The sequence below is a fragment of the Sebastes fasciatus genome, chromosome 8 (assembly GCF_043250625.1).
Source record: "Sebastes fasciatus isolate fSebFas1 chromosome 8, fSebFas1.pri, whole genome shotgun sequence".
In the NCBI taxonomy this organism is placed as follows: domain Eukaryota; kingdom Metazoa; phylum Chordata; class Actinopteri; order Perciformes; family Sebastidae; genus Sebastes; species Sebastes fasciatus.
Genome location: NC_133802.1, coordinates 28,315,840 through 28,341,130, shown reverse-complemented (window position 1 = coordinate 28,341,130; position 25,291 = coordinate 28,315,840). Strand labels below are relative to the sequence as shown.

At 42.2% G+C, this 25,291-nt stretch overlaps 1 protein-coding gene across 1 annotated transcript in view; it reads left to right on the top strand.

Moving 5' to 3' along the window:
• LOC141773120 (neural cell adhesion molecule L1.1-like) overlaps positions 1–22,892 on the top strand; it is a 58,817-nt gene extending 35,925 nt beyond the window's left edge. Inside the window, exons 8-27 of the mRNA XM_074644807.1 lie at positions 473–663; positions 1,042–1,173; positions 2,236–2,379; positions 2,475–2,586; positions 4,455–4,615; positions 5,190–5,349; positions 6,220–6,347; positions 6,520–6,621; positions 7,353–7,559; positions 8,109–8,179; positions 8,283–8,508; positions 11,140–11,246; positions 11,779–12,037; positions 12,155–12,277; positions 12,826–12,996; positions 13,112–13,225; positions 13,953–14,102; positions 14,573–14,704; positions 14,831–14,903; positions 16,693–22,892. Coding sequence (XP_074500908.1) covers positions 473–663; positions 1,042–1,173; positions 2,236–2,379; positions 2,475–2,586; positions 4,455–4,615; positions 5,190–5,349; positions 6,220–6,347; positions 6,520–6,621; positions 7,353–7,559; positions 8,109–8,179; positions 8,283–8,508; positions 11,140–11,246; positions 11,779–12,037; positions 12,155–12,277; positions 12,826–12,996; positions 13,112–13,225; positions 13,953–14,102; positions 14,573–14,704; positions 14,831–14,903; positions 16,693–16,951 — 3,022 coding nt within the window. The 3' untranslated portion in view covers positions 16,952–22,892. The remainder of the gene's footprint in view (positions 1–472; positions 664–1,041; positions 1,174–2,235; positions 2,380–2,474; positions 2,587–4,454; positions 4,616–5,189; positions 5,350–6,219; positions 6,348–6,519; positions 6,622–7,352; positions 7,560–8,108; positions 8,180–8,282; positions 8,509–11,139; positions 11,247–11,778; positions 12,038–12,154; positions 12,278–12,825; positions 12,997–13,111; positions 13,226–13,952; positions 14,103–14,572; positions 14,705–14,830; positions 14,904–16,692) is intronic.
• Positions 22,893–25,291: the final 2,399 nt, after the last annotated feature.

The following is a 25,291-nucleotide window of genomic DNA, read 5'->3' as shown; positions in this document are numbered from 1 at the left end:
GAATGTTTTAAATCTGACTCGAGGTAACAATCCAATCCTGGTTCACCACGATCCTTCATGGGACACGTGGAAACACACACACACGCACACACACACACACACACACACACACACACACACACACACACACACACACACACACACTGCTTACACAGGTTTGATACTAATCCTTTTTATTAAATAATTTTATCTCTCCTCTGTCTCATTGCTAGTTTGTGTTCGCTCTAATTATCCTCCTTCCCCTGGGAGCTCCGTCTCCATGGCGATAAATGGAGTGAAATAGGATATTACATCATTAAGAAGATCATCTGTGTTCATTCAATTCTAATTTCCTCCATATCTCTCTCAATCGATCCATCTCCATCCATCGCTCTTCCCTCCGTGATCAATTCTGTCTCAGAGAGTCACTTCTGTCTCTTTCTGTTCTTTTGTTTCTCCGTTCATCCTTTCATCGTAATCTCTGCGTCTGCAGACCCACTCCGAAGGTGGAATGGAAAAAGAAGGATGGCAGCCTGGACGAAATAAGTGGCAAAGTGGTTTCCGAGTCTCATGGCCGCTGGCTTCGTTTCGACAGCATCACCCAGAATGACGACGGGGAGTACGAGTGCAGGGCCTACAACGAGATCGGCTCCACCTCACATCCCTTCACTCTCACTGTGGACGGTAGGCTGCTGAAAACACACATGCTACTGTATGTTTAACAAGTCACTGTTAGTGTTGAGGCAGTCTGTTCTTGATGGCAGATATATATATACTGTATATATATCCTCCCAACCTCACTTCCTTCCTGCTTCACTTCCTTCCTCACTTCACTTCCTTCCTGCCTCACTTCCTTCCTGCTTCACTTCCTTCCTCACTTCCTCTGTGTTGCTGCTCTGCATCAGTCAAAGACGTGTTGCTGATTATTGATCTACTTTCATGTTTTTGCCTTTGTTGCTTTTGTTGTTGGTTTTATGTGTTGGATAGGATGAAGGGATTTTCTGATTGCACTGTTCCATCAGCAGCAGCAGTAGATGACAGTTGTTTGTGTGTTGTTTGTAGCCGCTCCCTACTGGGTGAAGCAGCCTCCCAACCTGCTGTACTCTCCCGGGGAAACCGTGCGACTGGACTGTCAGGCTGAAGGCATCCCGACGCCCACCATCACCTGGAGCATCAACGGCCAGCCAGTCTCAGGTACGCCTCTTTCTAATGTTAACTTTATTTGTTGTTAAGTGTGTCGACCAACCATGTCAAATGTAAAAAAAAAAGCTTCTTTCCGAACCCCTATAGTAACTATTTATCCAAACGTGCTTCTGTCCTGAAGTACTCTGATCTAATTTAATCGACATTTTCAATCTCCATGTGGAATGATCAGCACTTTCAACAGCGACCTTTTCTTTCGTATCACTTAAAGTTTGACTGTAACATTACATTAGATAAAGCTTGATGACCACGGAGAGATTTCAGGGAAGAGCAGCGATCATTTCCTGGCTCCAGGCCGTCCAACATATTGGTCCACTAGAACAGAGAGCCTCTTAAGCTCAGATGAATTAGGCTGCATACTGGTGTTGAGATGATGGACTTGCCTCGCCAAGGTCTTTTGACTGACTCCTAGAGAGAGAGGGGGAGGAAAGAAAGGGAGAAAGGAAGAAAGGAAAGAAGGATGGAAGAAATGATAAAGGTAGAAAGAGGGAAGATGGATGTAAAGAAAGATAGAAGTGAACAAAAGAAGACAGAAAGGAAGGAAGGATAGAAATTAAATCAAAGTAGGAAGGACGGAAAGATAGAAAAAATAAGTAAGAATGAAAGGAAGGAAGGAATGGAAGGAAGGAAGGAGGGATGGTAAAAAGAGGAAGGAAGGGAGAAAGGAAATCAAGGAGAATGGAAGGAAAGGAAGAAAAAATAAGTAACAACGCACGAACGGTAGGAAGGAAGGAAAGGAAGGGAGAAAGGAAATAAAAGAAAGAAGGAAGGAAAGGAAGAAAAAATTAGTAAGAATGAATGCAAAGAAGGAAGGAATGGAAGGAAGGAAGGAGGGGAGAAAGAGGAAGGACGGAGGAGTTCATGGTCTGTGACAGCTGCTGCTTCATCTGTTGGACGACAGCTTCTTGGTTAAACATTCTTTGTGTTCAGAGTTTCTGTTTGACAAACACTCACAGTAATGTCCCATTGTTTCTAACCTCTTCACCTCCTCCTCCTCCTCCTTGTCTACTCCTCCTTCTCCTCCTCCTCCTCCTCCTCCTCCCCGCTGTGTAGAGGTGGACGCTGATCCTCGTCGGAGCGTATCAGGTGGCGTGTTGATACTGAGGGACGTTGAGTTTGCTGACACCGCCGTGTATCAGTGCGAGGCCATCAACAAATACGACTCCATCCTCCTCAACACCTATCTCTACGTCGTCGGTACGTAACGTCCGCCTCCCTTTCCTCCCAGCCTGTTGGAAGCTGTAATGTCATGTAATGTAATATAATGTATTCCTGCTCTCTGTGTCTCTCAGAGCTCCCTCCTCAGATCCTGTCCTCTGATGGAGTGGTGTACAGGGTCACTGAGGGCGGAGACATCAAGCTGCACTGTGAATCCTTCGGCTCGCCGCGGCCGCACGTCACATGGTGAGACACAAACACACAATATTCAAACTCCGAGGTGGCGTCTGAGAGCTCCTGCTGTACTCCACCTGCAATCCTAAAGCCCGAGCCACATAGTGAACGTCAGCACTGCGTGGCGGCTGGCTCGCTGTGCTGCTGTGTGTCTAACGCGTATGGCGTCCACACTGGCAGCGTTTCTGCTGCTGCTGTTGCTGCTGCTGCCAGCTCTTTCTTTCTACATAGAGTTTGCCTTTAATAATGGCCATTTCATTTCATTTTAAATGCCATTTATATTATTTTAGACAGAAAAAGGTTGAGAAGTGTGTGCTCATTTGTAAATAATAGTAATAATCCACAGTTAAAACCCGGTACTTTATTCATTCATGAAGCTGTGCAAGTCACTGCATTTCCTACAACACTGTCCTGCAAATATTTCAGAATAAAAGCCTCGTGTTAACAAATGAAGGAACTCTGTCTACAGAAAAAAAAAAATGCTTGACGGCTTTTATTTTTAAATGAAAGTAGGAAGTGTTGATTTAAGAATTAAATTTCATCGTCACTAAGCTGAAAACAGGCTGTTTTACTGACTTTTTAGAGATACGTGGTTCTCACAGGACGGCAACGCTACAAACATATCTTATAGACCATGATGCATTGCTGCAGAATCAACTAGCCAACAGGATATGAAGGAGTTAAAATGCAACATACACATTAATGCAGCAGTAATATTATCCAGAAACATCAGATATACAGTGACAGGGAAAATGTTACTGACACAGCAATACTTAAACCTTAAGTACTTTAATTAGATTTTGCTGATAATCCTGGCCTTCAAAGTTAACGCAATAATAACACGTTAGATCAGATTTAACGCCACTAATTTATTTAACGTATTAACGCATCTTACGGTTTTTAGGTTGTTATTAATGTTATGAAATATTATATTCCATTTCTGCCAATAGATCCCCCTAATTGATACACACCGGTCCTTTAAGTATAATTACATTAGGACTGTTAAAGTTAATGCGATAATAAAATGCAAATTTGTGATTCATTGTGATTAAGTATTTTAATTGATTAACAGCCATACCGATAACACTTACATACTTTTACTGAAGTAAGGGTTTGAATGCAGGACTTGTAGTTGAGTATTTTCACAGTGTGGTATTAGTACTTTTACATTAGTAAAGGAGTACTTCTTCCACTGTGGCTGTGTTCGAAATCACTCCCTTGGTCACTCATTCACACCTCCCTATATAGTATACACTCTGTAGTGAGCAGTCTTTCTAATCATCATCATTTTGTGATGTCACTAACGGCTGTAGAGTTGACAGTTGTTCCATCTATAAAGACAATAAAGCAAACACAGAATAACAGCAGCATCCTTGAAGTTATAAGATAAAATCTCTCAAGTATAAGATCATATTTTAAATTCTTAAAAACCTGTAAAGCTTTTGAATCAGTCCCCACCTGAAATGATCAGACTGAACATGTCAACACAGCCCCAGGTGTTTACCTTCAACGGAGCAGCGTCCTCTGGTGGCTGCATTAACAAAAAGCACAAGGAGATTTCCATGTGTTACATGCATTATACAGCATGCAAAGGATGCTTTCTCCAGGTTACATTATGATCCCAGTGTTCAGAGTGATATGGCTTCTCTCTCTGGCCCATCAATTATTGATGTTCTTCTTCCGGCTATCATCCATTCACTGATGAGCCAGGAAACACACTCCCATTGATGGAGTTACTGGATTTACTGCCGTTGCTGTGGTATTAATCTCTGGTTGTCTAATGTTGAAGTAAAAGACTCAGGAGGGGCAGAGCTGCAGCGACGCGTCTCATTAATGAATGTAACGATCAATATGTGTGTGTGTGCGTGTGTTGTCTGTAGGGAAGGTGAGGACAAGCCTCCTCTGCTGTCTGACCCTCGCGTCGCCCTGCTGACCAATGGGACGATCGAGCTGTCCAACGCCAGTCACAGTGACAGTGGAGAGTACACCTGCTCCATTAAACACTCCAACATCTCCATCGCCGCTTACCTGGAAGTCTTCAGTGAGTCCAACAAAAGCTGCAACGATTAATCGATTCATTGTCAACTATTAAATTAATCCCCAACTATTTTGATAATCGATTAATCAGTTTGAGGGTTTTTTTCAAGAGAAAATTCTCTGATTCCAGCTTCTTATATGTGAATATTTTCTGGTTTCTTTCCTCCTCTATAACAGTCAACTGAATATCTTTGAGTTGTGGACAAAACAAGACATTTGTGGACGTCGTCTTGGGCTTTGGGAAACGCTGATCCACATGTTTCACTATTTTCTGACATTTTATAGACCAAACAACTAATCGATTAATCGAGAAAATAATCAATAGATTAATCAACAATGAAAATAATCATTAGTTGCAGCCCTAAGTGTAATATTATATACTATATATATATATAATAATAATAATAAAGTACACATCAGCTCTGACATTATTCATATAATACAGGAGTAAATAGTAGCACAGATGTGCCAGATGTGCACATGGCGGGCAGATACCTGAGAGGACAACATAAACTCAGCGTAATTAAACATTAACAACAAACAACGTGACCTGTGCTGTGTTTTCCTGTTCCTGTCAGATCGAACAGTGATACTGGTGAACCCGCAGGACGTGCGAGCGCTCAGGGGAACCAGCGCTCTGCTGGACTGTCGCTTCTACAAAGACCCTCAGCTGCTCGAGTACCAGATCGTCTGGAAGAAAAACGGACAGAAACTGCAGGAGTCGTCACCAGATGACAAGTAAACACACACACTGAAACTAAAGCACGTTATTATCAAGTTATGTTGAAGTGATTGATCCAACTGATCCTAGTTTTCTTGATTTAAAAAGATCCTTTTCACATTCTAACAAGATGTTTTTCATGTTAGAATTACATATTTTTTCTTGTTACTACAACCAAATTATTCGGATTTAACAAGAGTTCAACATGTCACTTTATCTTGTTATATCACAATACTTTCTCATTTTTAAAGGGATGGTTTGGATGTTTCTCAGTGTGGTTGTAGGAGGTACTTCTCCATAGTCAGTGTATTATCTACAGTAGATTCAGTTTGGAGAAACAGACATTAGTAAAGCAATGTACTGCTGTGGACGGGGGCGGCAGCAAAAGACATTTTAGACACCTATAAATAATCAATATCAGTGGACGCTATATTCAGAATATTTTCTCCACTTTACCTTCTGACGGGGAACTGAACTGCTCTCTTCAAAGCCACCAGACTCCATTGACAGAAACAGTAATTTTACCTCTCAGAACACAGGAGTTGCTGGTCTACCGCTGCATCGATCGGTTAGTTAGTTTGTGTTATTGTGTGACTTTGGTGTTTTAAAGGGCTAATTCAGATTCACCAAAGTCACACAATCACACAAACTAACTAACCGATCAAGGCAGCGGTAGACCAGCAACTCCTGTGTTCTGAGAGGCAAAATTACTGTTTTTGTCAATGGAGTCTGGTGTCCATTAAACTAATACAAGTTAGTGAAATAACTTAATTAAAGTCCTCACACTAAAAATATATTAATACTGATTGTATTGCGTGTGTGTGTGTGTGTGTGTGTGTGTGTGTGTGTGTGTGTGTGTGTGTGTGTGTGTGTGTGTGTGTGTGTAGGCACACTATCTTTGAGAACGGCACCTTGATAGTGACAGACATCCAATTAGACGACAGCGCGCCGTATTCCTGTGAGGTCATCACTGACCTGGATCACGTAAAGGCCACTGGCTCCATCACTGTCGTAGGTATGTCACGGTGTGTGTGTGTGTGTGTGTGTGTGTGTGTGTGTGTGTGTGTGTGTGTGTGTGCGTGTGTGCGTGTGTGTGTGTGTGTGTGTGTGTGTGTGTGTGTGTGTGTGTGTGTGTGTGTGTGTGTGTGTGTGGTTTTAACACTAACGGTTTTGTGTCGGACCCTTAGCACGGCCGGACCCTCCCAAAGATCTGTCTCTGTCTGATGTTGACGACCACAGCCTCACTCTCAGCTGGATCCCCGGACACTCTCACAACAGCCCAATCTTAGGTACTGAACACATACACACACACACACACACACACGCACACACACACACACACACACACACACACACATAGAGCACTTTAGCTTTACCACATGTTGATAGACATCTGTCTGTTCTGGCTAGCTAACATGACACGTAGAAGCTGGTATTAGTATTAACACTAAAACTATGGCTGTCAATCATTTAAAATGTTTAATCATGTTGCATTTAGCATAACAAAAATCTGCTCAAATCATAACATGGCAAACTGCAGCCCAACAGGCAGCTGTCAGTGTGTCAGCGTGCTGACTTGACTATGACTTGCCCCAAACTGCATGTGATTATCATAAAGTGGGCATGTCTGTAAAGGGGAGACTCGTGGTTACCCATAGAACCCATTTTCATTCACATATCTTGAGGTCAGAGGTCAAGGGACCCCTTTGAAAATGGCCATGCCAGTTTTTCTTCGCTAAAATTTAGCGTAACTTTGGAGTGTTATTTAACCTCCTTCTTGACAAGCTATTATGACATGGCCTATTTTTGTGGCCTCAAAGTTGTCAAGTATGCCCATGAGCGTGTGCAGAAACCACCTAGATAACTAATAAACTGTCAGTTATTAGAAACATATTACCTGAACCTGCCTTCTGATAGGATTTAGTATGTAGGGATTTTGCTGTGTAACCGTGGAGTCACTGAACGCTCTAACACTTTACAGGAAGTACAGTAGTGTTAACATCATCATCATGTCTCTCAGAGTTCATCGTGGAAGCCCGGGAGGAGCAGCACATGGAGGAGGGCAAGTGGAGGTGGGAAATGTGGAAGAAAGTTCCTGGAGACTTCAACCACGTGGAGCTGACCCTCCACCCTTACTGCACCTACCGCTTCAGGGTCATCGCCATGAACGAGATCGGCGACAGCGTCCCCAGCTATCCCTCAGTGCACCGCAACACGCCAACAGCTGGTAAGTGACACCAGACGCTGACGTCTGTGATGTTTGGATTCCATTTTCATTAAAGCTGCCTGATCAGAAGTTTGACTCCCACTCTTATCTTGTCTCCGTTAAGACATTTCTTTCTCTTTAACATTTTTTTTTACTTTTTTAAAAAACTTTTTTTCGGACATTTGTTTTGACTTTTTTTAGACATTTTTCGGAACTGTTAACGGAATAATTCAACATTTTCGGAAATACACTTATTTGCTTTCTTGTAAGATGAAGAGAGGGTCGATCAGCTTAGTTTAGCGTCCGGCCAAGGAATTGTCCCTTAAAACCACAATTTGTTTTTTATACGGATTAAACAAACTAAATATAAGGTTTTAATTAGTGAGCTTCACAGGTGCTGGCCGGTAGATTTTGTTATCCAGTTTTCCAGTTTTTTTTTGCTAAACTAAGCTAACCGGCTGCTGGCTATGAAGAATGGTATCGATAAGTGTATTTGTCAAACTATCTCTTTAAAATGTGATGTTTTCTATCTTTACTACGTGTCTTTCTCCCTCTGTCTCCTTCCTCCAGTTCCTGACAGTAACCCGTCTGGTGTTCGCAGTGAGTCCATAGACCCAAAGACTCTGATCATTACGTGGGATGTGAGTACTTGAATCTGCATGCATCTGTGTGTAATCATGCTCTTGATGCGTGCTCGCCAAGTTTAATCCAAATCCATTTTAACATTCCTGTGTGTCCTTGCAGGAGATGGACAAACGCTCGCATAACGGCCCGGGCTTCCAGTACAAGGTGTTTTGGCGGGAGGCTGAGGGGAAGAGTGTACACTGGAACTACGCCGATGTACAGTCTCCGCCTTTCGTGGTAAACAACACAGGAACGTACACGCCGTTTGAAATCAAAGTCCAGGCTGTCAATTCACTGGGAGATGGACCGGCACCGGATCCCGAGATCGGACACTCCGGAGAGGACGGTACGTCTCCTGAACGCTTTGGATCATTCATTCCAGTGACAGAGACAGAGACATATTGTGACTGATCCTATGAACACTAATTTTTACCCTTTACATAATTTATTTCTCCTTCCTGGAAGAAAACATGAATGCTTTTAGTCGCAGTAGAGTTAGAACATGTGGTAGTAAACTGCACCCTCACAGATAATCAATGTAGGTACAAACATCATTAAAAAACTATATAGAAAAATACTACCGAGCAATGCATACCGGAAATATTAAAAAGTCATTAAAAAGGAAAAGAAAAGAAGAAAAGATGGAAAAATTGATGAATAAATACATGATAATAGTGCAATAAAGTAGAAAAAAGTAAAATAAATGAATAAAATATGTGAAGAAAATTAAGAATTAAAATAGGAAATAATGAAAGAAAATTTAAAAAACAACAACACAGAACAACAAGAGAAAAGAAATAACAAAATAAATACAAAAAATAATACACCATATATGTATATACAGTATATACTGCAATTATTATTTGCACGCTCATAAGACTGCATGAAATCCAGATAATCAAAAAATAGGCCGCTTGCGAGAGGTTGTCTCGGACCGTTTCCAGGCTGCCTGTGTGGACATTTGTTGTTGAGATGGACACAGGTAAAGGTCAGGTTAACATGAGTGGGACAGGACGGACTGATGTTTGACATCTGGGCTGAAGAGAACATACAGAATATGTTAAATCCAGACTGCAAAAATCGTGATGTTTATAAAGTAATTCAAGATAAACGGAAGTTGAAGGGATTCGTGCAGACTGTAGATCAGTGCCGAGTCAAAGTGAGAAAACTTTGACAGCAATATTTCAAAGTCTGAGATTCCCAATTCCTCAGCAGATTATTTTTTTATATGATCCGCTTTAATTTGTGCACTGTGAAACCGAACCAGACTAAATAGAAAATTGGGACTAGCCGAACGGACTACGGCGTGAGAAAAGTGCTCTCAATGTAGTGTCTGATCTGAAGGAGCTTGTGTCTGTAGTAAACCGTATGTACTGTAGAGGCTAATTGTTCGCTCACCCTCTTTATAGTGGGCCACAAATACTTGAAGAGCTTTCTTGCACCAGAACTGAGTAATTACATCCCTCATTAAAAGAGATCATAATTCCCTTCTTACACAAGGGAGTCTGGATATTATATCATCTTACAATAAGACGGCTTCACAGTGCATCACATCGAGCCTTGTTCTTCAGAAATGTCAAATCCAATGTAGTGAAAAACAGTTGGACGACTAGTCAACATGAATGCCCCGTTCTGTTGTTTATGGTAGAAAACGAGCGTTCTGCTGTGCAGCTTGCTGATTGCTCTCAGAGGAGGGAAAATGTCTTTAGGTCAAGAGTCAAGAGTCTCAGTGAGTGATGGATAGGCAGCTGTTATGTAACTGCAATGCCAATTCTGTGTAACATCATGTGGGTGAGTCTCATCAGTCTCAGTTTGGGCCGACAGACTGGTGGATTTATCACCAAGAGGTCACTTATAGCAGTGGTTCCCAACCTGGGGTCCGGCACCCCCACAGGGGGGCGCCAAAGATCACAGGGGATGCACCGGGATTTGTCTGCTCTGAGGTTGTCAGAATTAGATTCGCACATGTAGAACTAAAATCATAACAACACACTTACTGGATAATTTTTTACAAAAGTCTGTATATAAAACTATTTAAAAAAGATAGATTTAAATACGGTATTTGTGTGCACAGTGTCAGATAAAGATCAGGATACACTAATATAATTAGTATTTTACTGTTAGTAGAATTAGATTCCAGTGGTGCTCCGTAGGATTGTTTCAGACGTGTGTGATCCAATAGTTGTTGACTTTTGGACTTTATAACTCTAGAGCGTTGTAAAGTCCATAAGTCAACAACTATTTTCCCATGTTTTTGTGTCTTACTGACTTAATAGCGACTTTCTGAAATTGGTCCAGTATTGAGAGAGAACGCTGCAGACAGCATCTGCTCACAGGCTATAATATGGTGCTATAGGGGCAAGCTGGCACCGTCATTTACGTCCACTAAAAGTGCTTGTTTTGACCATGACAGGCTCTGATTGTTATTACAAGTGTCTGACATTATGGAAAGAGTCTCACTCAAGGAGAAATCTCGTTCTGAAATCTGGCGAGGTGACGTGTTGCCGGAAGACAACGGTGGAATACCGGAATACATCCATGGTGGAAACGTGAGTATACGGATATTCAGATTTCACAGTGAGACTTCTCCTTGAGCGGGACTTAGACACAATAACAAACAGACCAGATCAAGAGAAAGGTGAGAAGAAGGTTTTATTTCTCCGTAGGGTCCTTTCCACAATGTTGTCAGACATTTATAATAACAATCTGAGCCTGTCAGCGGCAAAAACAAGGACTTTTAGTCAACGTAACGTTACGTTGACGCTGCTCACTGCACTGAAATTATTGTCCCCATTAGTCACATAGACACAACAACATGGGTTGAAAATCCAGGTTGAAAAGTACAGAGGTTACCCTTTGAAAAGGATCCCATAGAGGGAAACAAATGTTTCTTAATTTAAATGATGACTTTTGTTTTTTTCAATACTTGCTTATGTTTATTCTTAAAGCAATATCTGTCTCTGTCTCTGTCTCTCAGTGCCTAACGATGCTCCAACTGGAGTCACAACAACTGTGATGAACAGCACCATCAGAGTAAAGTGGAACGAAGCCCAGAATGTCAGAGGTCTGCTGCTGGGATACAAGGTACCAGTTATTACAACAGCACAACTCAAGAAGAGGCAGCTGTGTCACGCTTGTGAAACTGAGGTAACGTGAGCTGCAGAGTGCAAAACCGTGGTACCGCCAGCCGCCGTCTGACTTCCGTTGCTCCTTTAGTCGTGTTATTATGGTAAGGATGACTTCTGAGCAAGGCAAACGGCGTTACCACGGTTTTGCACTCGGCGGCTCACGTTACCGCAGTCTTGGAAAGGGAGAATTGAGCGAAAGGGTATTCACTTGGTTGCAATCTGCAACCACACCACTTGATGTCACTAAATCCTACACACTGGACCTTTAAGAAGCTGGAACTAGAGAATGTTTGCTTGATAAAAGACGATTAATTGCTAATCAAACTTGTTGCAAATAAATTTTCTGGTTGGACTAATGGTTCTCTGCTGTAGTTGTAAATCCAGCAAAGCGATTCAGGATTAGTGACTTCAATTCCAGGCAGCACTAATGCATCCATCATTCTCGGTTGAACCGTACATTCATTTCGTTTTACCTGCCTCCGTGTCAGATCCACATCAGGAGGCTGGGTGTCCACGGCGATCGGGTCCGGAGGTCTCTCGGAAAACTGCACCACGAGAAAGAGAGAGAGGAGCGAGCGAAGGAGAGAGACAGGGACAGCAGGGTGGTGGTTGTCCACGGCATGAAGACCTCAGAGGAAGTGTCGGACCTGCATCTGTATTCTCGCTATGAGCTGTCTGTCTCTGCCTTCAACAGGAAAGGGGCGGGGCCTCACTCCCTACCGCACTACTTCAGCACGCCAGAGGGAGGTGAGTGGAAATGAAAATCTGTTTCAAATGGTTATAGTAAGAGATGTTCTTAAGGTATACATTAACGATATATTAACTGGTGTGTGCATGTGCCCCTATGTGTGTGTGTGTGTGTAGCGCCTGATCCTCCTGCATCGTTGAGGTTTGAGTATCCCACAGAGAAATCCCTGATCCTCTACTGGACCCCTCCAGATGAAACCAATGGCAAACTGCTGGGATATGTGGTGCTGTATCAACAGGGTGAGGTTTGACACAGGCTATTTTAGAAGGGACTGTACTAAATGCATTGGGGTGAGGAGGTTATATTGATTATTACTAGGGCTGTCAATCAATTCAAATAGGTAATCGCGATTAATCACACTTTTTTTATCTGTTCAAAATGTACCTTAAAGGGAGATTTGTCAAGTATGTAATACCCTTATCAACATGGGAGTTGTCAAATTTGCTTGCTTCATGCAAATGTATGTATATATTTATTATTGGAAATCAATTAACAACACAAAACAATGACAAAGAATGAGGTCAGAGGTCAAGGGACCTCTGAGCTTTGAAAATGGCCGTGACAGTTTTTCCTCGCCAAAATTTAGCGTAAGTTTGGAGTGTTATTTTATCTCCTTTGCGACAAGCTAGTATGACATGGTTGGTACCAATGGATTCATTAGGTTTTCTAGTTTCATATGATACCAGTATCTTCACTCTAGCTTTAAAACTGAGCGCAGGTACGTTATTCTCCGCTACGTTCCACCACTGCTGACTAAACTCGCTGCTGGTTTGTGTTTCGTGTGCAGATGGGGAGGACAGCCCGTTGCAGATGGAGGACATCATCGATCCTAATGTGACTCACAAGGAGTTGGGCCCTCTGGACCCCAGCACTCATTACATCTTCAAAGTGATCGCACGCACCGCCGCTGGACAAGGACCTCCCATCACACGGAGGGGCGCCACCCAGCTCGAAGGAGGTGAAATTACACATTTGTTTAAAGTATTTCTACTTTAAATTGTCTTTATTTCTTATTGCTCTCCTGTAATCTACGCTATATTAACTTTATTGTTTCCCGTCCTTTCTCCTTCCAGTTCCTCCGTCCCACGTCAGCATAATTCCCAGTAACACGTCACTCAACCTGAGCTGGGTGCCCGGAGAGCGAGACAGGAACCACGGCTTCATCATCCGCTACCAAAGGAAGAGTCGTAAGAGACGGGTGGACGGGAGAGAGGGAGGGGGAAGCTTTTACTTTTCTGAATAATGACTCAAAGGGTGCTTTCACATCAGGGACATGGGCCCGGATCCGAGTACACGTGTACCCAAAGTCCAGTTTGTTTGATTAGTGTGAACGCTCCGTACCTTACTCGGGCGCGGTTCGTCGATCCGTTCTCGAGTCCACTTGAAAAGGAGGTCTAGAGAGAGAGACAGCTGGGGGGAAACAACGCGTAGAGTCGGCATATTTTTACATCAAACTCGGTGAAATAAGAATTTATTTTGACCAAACCAGAGTTGGTGAGTTTCATTTCTTTTCTGTCAAGTTTGAATGAAGTGTTTTACGATGCTCCGCCACTAGAACAGCTGATCTTAACATAAACAAATACACACGGATGATGACGCAATTGTACTCGGGTACGGAACAACTTTACTAATGTGAAAGCTGAGCGGAGTGGGGGGGGAGGCAATCGTACTCGGGCACGGTACGGATCAATCGTACCTAATATGAAAACGCCCTAAGATAAAAATGGAGGAGGAGAACGTAGAGAGGGAACAAGTGCTTATAGACATGATGAAAGAAAAGAAAGATGTTTGATAGAAAGAAAGAAGAATAAGAGAGGGAGGAAACGTTCATCAGTGCAGAATATGACAAGTGTGTGTCTGTGTGTGTGTGTGTGTGTGTGTGTGTGTGTGTGTGTGTGTGTGTGTTTGCTGCAGCCGTGGGCGAGTGGACGGACTCGGAGGTGTTGAACTCCACGCAGGGTTTCTATTCGCTGACAGGCCTCCAACCAGGATCCCAGTACCACCTCATGATCAAACACGGAAACGACACTCAGTGGGAAAACGTGACGTTTACCCTCGGACCAGGTATTTGTGTGGATTGGAAACATGCACAAACTCACACTGTTTGGATTTTCTTAAATATAGTGTAAACTCTCAAATAATAGCTGGTACAGACAAATAACAGCCAATTGCTAACAAACATCGCTTATAATCCTCAATAAATCTTAGAAATCATAGAAAAAAAGACTGCAGAACTGAGATTCATCATGTTTTTAAGTGTTCTTCAGTATCAAAATAATCCAGTGATAGTTGTTTGTACATCCATGAGTACACTGTAAACAGGAACTGCTAATAGGTAATTCATCATACTTTAGATGATGTTAATTTACCAAAATGTAAACAAATATAAGCTATAAATACAGGGCTCAAGTCGTAGCCCACAGCATAGACTTCCTGTTTACTTTCCCTCAACTGTCCAGTAGCACCTGCATGAAAACCATTGGTATTAATCATTATTTAATTATTTAATTAATTATTCTCTCTCCGTCTCTCAGTGCCGTCGGAGATGCCCGGTGGGTTCGCCACTCAAGGCTGGTTGATAGGACTCATCAGCGCCATCCTGCTGCTGGTGCTGATACTGCTCATCCTCTGCCTTATCAAGCGCAGCAAGGGCGGCAAATACGCAGGTGAGACAAACAACACACTCACACACACAACTAAACACACGCACATATACACACACACACACACAATGGCACATGCATTGTTTAGTCTGTAGTCAAGAGTTTGATGTTGAGGATTTTTCCCCACAGTGAAGGACAAAGAAGACAAGGAGGTGGACTCTGAAGCTCGGCCCATGAAAGATGAGACGTTTGGAGAGTACAGGTGGGTCCCTCCTCCTCTCCTCGGGTCACAGGCGCCATTTTATCTTTCCCAGAGGGACGCTGGAAACACATGAACATTAATACAGAGAACTAACAAACTGCACAAAGGGCAACACATCATGGCGTAATATTCGGTCAGTCAGTTTATCGCACCATTAATGAGGATTTGTCCAATTTTTAAAATAAAGCAGAAACAGTTGCCAGATCTTATCAAACGTTCTCATTGAATTGAGAGTGGTGTGATTTAGCTGTGAGAGCCCTGACACACTGAGCCGACGGTCGGCCGTTGGACAGTTTTTGTTACTTTAATGTCAGAGAAAACTACAGTTTTTTTTCCTCGTAAATGTACTACTTTAATCTCGGAATTAATTTTTTTCTCGGAATATTACCACCTCCCCCGGCTCCGTATTTTATTTATTTTTTACCTACATTTTATTTACCTTGGCCCTAATATGCCGTCGTAGTAGCAGACAAAAAACATAGAAGCATAAAGTACCAGTACTCAAGTAAAGTACTTTAAAATCGTACATAAGTACACCACTTTAGTAAACCAAACTTAAAATAATCAGTATCATGATGCACTGAACATGTGGTTATTATAACAGCTCTTTACGGTTTATTACTGAGGTTTATGATGCTGCTTTGTTGCTCTGAACACGAGTTTCCTGTCAGGAGAAGCCAGACGCTCCTCTTCATCACAGAGCTGAGAGTGAAGAGTGCTCTGCTTTTAAGATGAAAGGACAGGAGCTGATTTGATTTGATCAACTCTGATTAACGTTGTCACTAATACACCCACTGATAATGTGTTCCTCCTCATCCCACTCAGTTTCTGACCTCTGCTTCAAATTGTAATAGCTTTTATTTTGGAATGAAATCTCCACTAGTTTACACTTTATGTTCTGTTTTTGCACTAATGTCGTAGCTGCTTGCTTCATTTAACCTTTAGCTCTAACATTCCCGGCTCTCTTTCCATTTTATCTCCCATTTCTTTCTCTCTTTTGACGCTCTGCCTGCAGATCTCTGGAGAGGTGAGCGAGTCAACCGCCTCTTTAACTCTTAGCATGCATGTTGAGCTTCCTGTGTTGTGATGATGCGTCATTACATTTGATTAAACCACACCTTCATTTCTAATTTACCCTGTTCGACAGTTTACTAATTAGTACAACAACAGAGTCCTCATGTCAGGTGTTCCACTTTACCTTTTTACCCGAACAATGATACGCTACCATGAATGAACCCTTCCTCCGGCCTTCCTTTTATAAGTAGGCTTTTAGTGTGAAAAACCATCAGGAAGTGTTGAGTTTTGTTGACTCCATCGATCAGGAGAACGGCAAAGAAGATTAACGACTGGAATTAATTAGAGTATGAAAACATTATCTCTGTTAAGAAAGAGAGAGTGAGTATCACACGACTCTGTTGTTGCGCTGATGGAATTAGTGCTGTGGAAATGTATCATTGTACTATAATTATATACTAATTACTATACTACACATTTTTTACCCGACCAATCGTGCCCAGTTGTGGAAGAAGTACTCAGATCCTTTACTTCAGTAATACAACAATGTAAAAATACTCCACTGCAAGTAAAAGTACTGTAAAAACCCTACTTAAGTAAAAGAACAGAAGTAGTGCTAATCCTGTGACTGATAAAATCAAAGCAATGTTACATAATGTTAGTTATATCCCACCGCTGGCCATGGCCGCTCTGACTATTATTTGAATACCAGCTTTTTTATGAGAGTTTACGGGTTTAATTACTGACGTGTTTTCTTCTCTGTGTCGTCTCTCAGTGATGCAGATGAGAAGCGCTCGGACAGCCAGCCGTCTCTGTGCGGGGAAAGCAAGCTGGGCAGCGACGACTCTCTGGCCGAATACGGAGACAGTGTGGACATCCAGTTCAACGAGGACGGCTCCTTCATCGGCCAATACAGCAACCGGGGGCCCGCCCCAGCAGGCAACGAGAGCTCTGGTCCCGCCTCCCCCGATAACGCAGTCCCGCCTCCGCCCATCGCTCCATCCATGTCGAGCATCCTGAACCGGCCCAGCTAGACACGCACACACACACACACACATACATACACACTGCCTGCCTGCAACCAAACACAAAGGGACAGACCACTCCTGACTCCACTGCCTGTAATGTTATAGTGCAAAAAACACACACACACACACACACACACACACACACACACACACACACACACACACACACACACACACACACACACACACACTCTCAATACATTCCACAGGTTTATGCAGTGAAGCTGTTTACAGGATGTCTCGCCTTTTCTACTCACTCCAAGTTTACACACACACACACACACACGCACACATCTACAAGCAACACATCCAATCAGAGAGCGCTTCACTCTTCTATTAGAAAGAAAGACAGGAGCCGGTTGCACCAGCTGTTTATTAGTAACAACACTAGTGTTAACTAAGTTGATTAAAGTCTGGTTTATGCTCGCCGTAGTGAAGCAGGTGCAAAGGTGCGCGTGCCGGAAAATTACGTCATCAAATTGTCGCGGTGGTTTGACGTGCACCTCTGAATTTTTCTAACTACGCGCTGCGCTTTTCATTCCAACATGGACGCCTTCAAAGGGAAGACTGTTCGAGCAGGTTGACCCGTACAGACGTCTCTAACAACTGTTCATTGAGAGACCATGGGGACAGTCACATGACCTTAAATACCTGGAAAGAAACAGGCGACACACTGGAGAGAGAAGAGGCTTTTTGCTGCATTGATGTGAAATGGTGCCTTCCAATGAATATCGTGAGCTCATGTTTACAACATGGGAAGTCGTGTACACGATATGCGTGGCGTTTAAGTCATGAAGAACACCGCTGCTAAGCAACGGCTTTATAAACGTTACTGTCGGCGTCTAGAAGCCACAGAGGCAAACGATTTAGCAAGCTAGCAAGCGGGTAACATAACTCAGTAAATGCAAAGGTATAATGACGGAGGTTAAAGATGAGGTCGTTGGGATTATCAACATTTTCCTCAGACCTATTATAAAATTAAAGTTAGTTAAAGTAGTTAAAGTCACAGTTAGGCTGATGATATTTCAGAGCCGTGGTCGGGGCCATTGATTCTAACTTACTGATATTTCAGAGCCGTGGCATCCCCCTCCCATCTCCCCTCAAATCGCCTACTGATTTTATAAGCTAAGACTTCTCTTACGTTTGACTGGCACAACCCAGTTTCCAAACCTTCCAACAAACAGCTGGTGCAACCTGGTCCAGGAGAGGAAGATGAAGGCTGATGTGATGAAGAGTGAAACAAAGAAAAAGGGAAATTTCATCTTGTCTGATCAAAATGTCTCCCATTCATCTTGTTCAAACATTTATTCTGTTTCATTAACGCATTTTGAAGTCATTGTTTTTATATAAACATCACCTCTTTCAGTTATATTTTTTTACTTTTTGTGCGTCACCGTCAAACGTCACCACTACGTGTCTTTGTTTACGCTGTTTACTAGCTATTTATTTGTGTTTGTGTGCATGCGTCTGGGGATGATCTTGCTATTTATTGATGTGTACGGCTGCCAGAGTGGCTCCCAAACCTAAGAAGCATGCCCCTCCCTGAGGCATTTTAAAATCACTCAGTTGATATTTAGCGTATGAGTTTAAAGACTGACTGTTACTTTGTGTGTGTGTGTGTGTGTGTGTGTGTGTGTGTGTGTGTGTGTGTGTGTGTGTGCGATTGTTTCACACTCGCCATCCCTGCTCTATAACCTGCAGCGATGGGAGATCTGTTGCCTTAAGAGAGTCCAGTTGAGCCTCCTCTCCTCCGTCTTTCTGTCCACCTGTCTGTCAATCATCCATTTCTCCTCACACACATTACGTTTCCATCATCCTCCTGTTTGCTCAGCAGGTAAAATGCAGAATCAGGATGCTACGGTGGCCCTGAGAGCTCATAGCACTGCAGACAGAAACAGTTCATGGAAATTAGCTAACAGGTTATTTTTTGTTTTGACATTCTGATTGCACAATTCACATATTATGTAATATTATTTGAATTGGAAAGCTGAAAATCAGCAAAAAGATAATGTTAGATTAACAGCAAATACCTGCAATAATACCTGAATCATGCAATCCGACTGTTAAAATAAACAAACACTAACGAACATTGTTTGTTCATTGTCGAACACAACTGTTGGACCTCAGTGAGCTCCTGAACCATGGCAACAAGTTGCGTGTCCCAGTTGTGTCCGCATGGCGTGTTCATCACTTTTTAGTATCCCCTGGAAACTGTTATTTTACAGATAATTTACAGTGAGATCTGTGTGACCTGCAGCACGTTTCTGCGTAAAGTGGCGAAGTCCCTCCCCTTCCGGTAGACCACCATGGGACCTTATATCGGAAAAAGTATGAACAGTTGTCAACATTGAGAAACAAATATTTTTTTTATCACGTTTGAATTGCACCACGAATCACACATGATGTTTGTCAATTTAAAAGATTGAGAAAAGTCTCAGTTTGTTGTAGTATCATTTAGATGACAAATGTCCGGAAAAAAAAAGATAAAAAATGTCAGAAAAATGTCCGACAATACATTTATAATGTTTATGTTGTGAGAGATGAAGTTCACTGAGCGGTTTCACACAAAACTAAATGATAGTACGACAGACCTACGACAAACTGAGACTTTCTTAATTGTTTTAAATTGTCATCATATGTGTGATTCATGGCACGTATTGTCGGACATTTTTCTGACATTTTTTTTTACTTTTTCGGACATTTGGCGGACTGTTTGGGATTTTTTTTAACTTTTTCTCGGACATTTCTTTTTAACTTCTTTAGGACATTTGTCAGTATTTTTTTTTTAACTTTTTTTTTACATTTGTCGGACATTGTTTTGCCTAACTAAATGATACTATGACAAACCTAATTTCTTGACTTGCAAAATGATCTTTTAAATTGACAGACATCATATGTGTGATTCATGGCGCAATTCAAACAGGATAGAAACATATTTGTCTCTCTCCGTTGACATACATAAAACAAACATATTTTTTCCTAAATCAGGTCCCATGGTGGTCCACCGGAAGGGGAGGGACGTCACATCTTTATTGTGTTTTGTCTATTTACTTGTGTCTTTTTAAGTTGCATTGAGCTTTCAGGGCCACTGTAGAGTGTGATTACAGACAGAAATACACTCCTATGCACACATACACACCATGCACACACATTTACACCAATGCATGCATAAAGTGGAGGACTATGGAAACCACATGGAGGGCCGGTCCTCTGTAGCAAAACCATATGGGACCTCTCTGAAGGAGAGAGGAAGAGGAGGACAAACATGAGGAGGAGGAGGAGACAGAAATAGAGAATCTGATGTATCGTTCTCTGAATGTAAATAGAACCTTGAGATTGTCATTTTTTTTAATTTCCCTTGCTTCTTTTATAAGATGATCAAATTGTAATTGTTTTATCTGTTGCTCTGTTTGATTTTGTACTGCAGCGCTCCTTCGCTGACCCGCTGCAGCCTTTGTGTCCCCCCCTACCATCGTCTCCTCTTAGGTTTTCCTCTTGTGTCACTTAGTAGCCCAGAGACATTTAGAGAAGACTAGAATCATAGCGAGAACAACCACCCCTCCCCTTCATTGAGTTTCTTTTTTAGCTCTTAGAGATGCAGCAGATAATATTGATTATTAAGTCATAAATGTTAGCATTTATACACCTCGCCATGGCAGTGCTGTTTTGATGGACATGGACCGATACTGGAAATCAATCTTAATACTTAGAGGGTTTATTTTTGTGGCTCCGCTGTGCCAGACAAACTCAAATCTGACAAATGATGTGAAGCAGGATTACCAAGCAGGAACTTCCCATGTGTTTGGACCCAGAGTTTGTTTTTAATGTTTGTGGAGCAGAGAGGGATGGGAGGAACGAGTCTGATGAGTCACTTCACACACTTGAGCAGAGAGCGCTAAAGACCAAAAAATACAACAACAATATGTTAGTGCGTCTCTTAATACTTTCTGCAGTTCCTCAAATAACCACTTGAGGCTCCAAAGCAAGTCAATCTCCATAATAGCCCCCCCCTCCCATGTTAAAATGCCCAACTTTACAGCAGAAATAAACATGATTACAGCCTGGTACACGTACTTGCCAACGTCTCAAGGTTTTTTCTTTGTTTCTTTTCTGCGGGGTCCTCCCCATTTTGAGTTTCAGAGACTTTGTTTCCTGCATTCTGGTGACTTTAAAAGAGTGAAAATAACAAACTAATAAGTACACTGCAACTTTATGTTAAACTTTTGATTTTACCTTTAACTCCCAGGAAAGGAAACCGAATAATTCGCCCGTCTGGTGTGAACTTGGCGTCTGAATCTCTGTTATAAACTAATATTCATCCGTTTTTATTTATTTTTGCTCCTGCTTGAGTATTTCTTTCTCTTAGTTCTCTCCATTTCTCTGAGAGAAGGAGTTTTTGTTATCTTAGGTTGAGCCGTTTATATCTACATAGGGAGCAGGTCTTCTCCACAGAGTCTGCCATGTTTCTACAGTAGCCCAGGACGGACAAACCAAACTCTGTTTACTTTTCCTGCTTGGGCCGGAGTCCATAACGTTACTCGCTCCCATCGTCGTCGTCGCCGCTGCTCTCTCTCTCTTGCTTCACCACTCACTTCCTACGTACACACGCATTCTACACACTGACTGCTCCAAATGGCTCTAGAGATGGCCAGGACTTGCAGGAACTTTCCCTGTAACTAAGAACCTTTGGAGTAACTTTCTACCGCAAGGACCAGGGTCTAATGTTGTCTTCAAATGAAACTCATGAGCTTGTGTTTACAACATGGGAAGTCGTGTATACGATATGCTTGGCGTTCAAGTGGTTAAGTCGCGAAAACACCGCTGCTAAGCAACTTCAAGATTAAGAATATTAAGTCTAGAAGCCACAGAGGCTAACAATTTAGCAAGCTAGCAAGTGGGTAACATAAGGCAGTAAATGCAAAGGCATAATGACAGAGGAAAAACGATGAGGCCGTTGGGAATATCAACATTTTCCTCAGACATATTATAAAATTATGAAGAAAAACAATATACGACTAAAATTACAATATATTCACTTATTAAGTGACGAAAAATGTACTTCTATGGCCTCCACCATTTCTGACAACGTCAACAAACGCGTCACAACTCGTGAACTCCGGACTTTCAGAAACTTTCCACTTACGAGGTCACAAATACCACAAGAGGGGGGCGTTCATATGGACTCTCCTCGTGAACACGGTTAACACGACCCCATTTGAAGGCACCATAAATTAAGTCCCGGCGAACTTTCGGCATGTGGTCTCGGGGCAGGATGTTTTTCCTTTTCTTGTCCTGTTTTGTGTTGGAATCAACCTGTCAAACAAAAGGACAGATGACCGTGCAACTCCTTCATTCATCTCTCAGTGTCCAACTTCAACATGGTTGCCTTGTTAAACGTCTCCCAGGTCTCGGCCCGGCTCCTGTCTGTCTCTCTGCTCCAGATGCTGTCTGTCTGTCTGTCTGTCTGTCTGTCTGTGTCGCAGCCTTCTTTTATACATATAAACACGTTGGGAAAAAATAACACAACATAAAAACTAGTAAAAAAAAAAACACAAAAAAGAGAAAAACTTTAGGTATAACTAATAAGAATACTGCTATTGATAACAACAACACCAGTGCTACTATCAGTGAGGATGACGCGGTCAGTATTGTCGTCAGTAGTGATGATACGATCAGTAACACAATGAATTAATCAGTATCACAGGATCGGGAGGGTGTGTGTGTGTGTGTGTGTAGGGGGGGGGGGGGGGGGGGGTGGACACACACACACACACACACACACACACACATATATACATAGGGTTGGGGTGGGGGGAGGGGTGTACTGCAATATTGAGGTGTGCTGATGTTGTACCTGCTTGTTGCATTGTGCGCTGTACTGTATCTGACAAACTAACCCCAGACTGTCAACTAATAATAAACATGGTCTACGCATATCCTGAACAGACCTTCATCTCTGTGTGTGTTCTTGTTCCTCAGTCTTTGTGAGGACCTGTTTGAGTTTTAGAGGACATTTTGGCCGGTCCAGAGGACAGTTTGAGGGTTGATGGTGTCATACGGTTCTAAAATGGACAAAGAAAATAGTCTGTATCAGTAGATTAACCTCCTGGTGGTGTTAACAACCAATTATTCAAAATAATTGGTTGTTAACACAAATAAATGTTTTAACGCCACTAATTTCTTTAACGCAGCTTGCGATTTTCAGGTTATAGCGGGCTTAGTTTTAAAGCTAGAGTGAAGATATTAGTATCATATGAAACTAGGAAAATAGGAATCCATTGGTACCAACCATGACATACTATAGCTTGTCGTGAAGGAGGTTAAATAACGCTGCAAACTTTCACTAAATATTGGCGAGGAAAAACTGTCATGGCCATTTTCAAAGGGGTCCCTTGACCTCTGACCTCAAGGTATGTGAAAGAAAATGGGTTCTATGGGTACCCACGAGTCTCCCCTTTACAGACATGCCACACTGACATACTGACAGCTGTTGTTGCCTGTTGGGCTGCAGTTTGCCATGTTATGATTTGAGCATATTTTTTATGCTAAATGCAGTACCTGTGAGGGTTTCTGGACAATATTTGTCATTGTTTTGTGTTGTTAATTAATTGCCAATAATAAATATATACATACATTTGCATAAAGCAAGTATATTTGCCCACTCCCATGTTGATAAGAGTATTAAATACTTGACAAATCTCCCTTTAAGGTACATTTTGAGCAGATGCAAATGCAGAAATGCGAATAATTTGCGATAAATCATGATTAAATATTTTATCGATGTTGCTGGGTTTAATCATTACTCCCTGGCCATTTTGTATATTTTTTTAACTTTATTTTAAACTTCTGAGTCTATACTTCTGGTCGTTTGCTGGCATTAGAGGACTTCTTAACTGAACGTTAGCTATGGTTGCACACTGTTAGCCCTGTAGCGGAGCTGAACAGAGTAAAGGCACATGACGTCACATTGGATTGGATTTTCCCGCAAAAAAACACCCACATTCTTCACATTAAAAGTAGTCCACAGGCTGACAGAGGAAACCTAGAAAGTCATGGAAGGTCTCATTTTTTTTAGGTTAGGTTACAACCTGTTCACACATTGGCGATAAAAAGTGTTTTAAAAACGTTGATAAGTGTAAAAACGTACATACAGTCCCTTTGAGGTCTAAGTTCAGTTTAAGGTAAGGGATGGGGTTTCAGGATCCAGTACAAGTACCTTAAGATTGTACTAGATGTTGATGCACTTACTTCCCACCACTGTTTTTAAGACATACAGTATAAGTGTGACAGCGAGGTAGTGTGTGATGAAGAAGGAATGCAGTGAAGCAGGAAACACACACCTAAATCTATTACCCTGTAGGTACCTGCGTGTGTGTTACACCCAGTGGTGGAAAGTAATTAAGTCAAGTACTGTACTTAATTACATTTTTGAGATACTTGTACTTTACTGAGTATTTTTGTTTTCTGCTACTTTATACTTTTACTAAATTAATCCAATAATATAGCATTGCATAATTACAAAATGGGCCACTCAGTCAGAGCTGATCTGGAGTCTGCCGTCTCTGGGCAGCTGTCAATCACTCGCAAACTAGGTCAAACTAGGCAGCGCTGATCAAATATGAATCAATATTATGTTACGTTAATGTCTATTTCTCTCCTCAAATGTTTTCAGAAACACCTGGTAGTGTACTGTTTAGCTGTGAAATGAGAAAGTTTGTGACCCCGGCGGCCATGTTGAGACCACATGAGGAAATACCAAGCACCGCCCACCAGCCGGAGCACAGCCAATAGGAACGCTCTCTCTCTCTCTGAAATGACCTTTGGTTGGTCAAAGTCTCCCGTCACTGGCTAGATTACGATAACGTTTCTCTACCTGCTTCAGCCCCGGCACCGACCCGCTTTTCCTGCATCAGCCCGGAGGTTGAAGCAGGAAAAGCCAACACTAGGATCAGCGGTGAAATATAGAGTGATATTGTGGTTTTAGCTGACGTGTGTCGCCTCACTGTTTTGAGCGATGCTCGTTCATGTCTATGTAGAGCGAGCACGAGCGCGAGCCCGACGCTGACTTTCGTTGACTTAACGGCCACAGGTGTCGCTGTTAACAAGCATTTCTGAAAATTACAAACAGTCCCTTTAAGTTACCTTTATTTTTTGAAATTCCTGAAGTGCCCCTTTAAATGTTGCAGTAACAATGTCATTGCATCCCTAAACGGTATCCAACTAATGAACTACACTATAATGGGACACAGACACGCGGAGCATCAGTGATCGAGGTAGGAAGAGCCTCAGAGGACAGAGAGGAGAGGCGTGGCGCATGATGGGAACATCTATTAGTACAGAGACTAG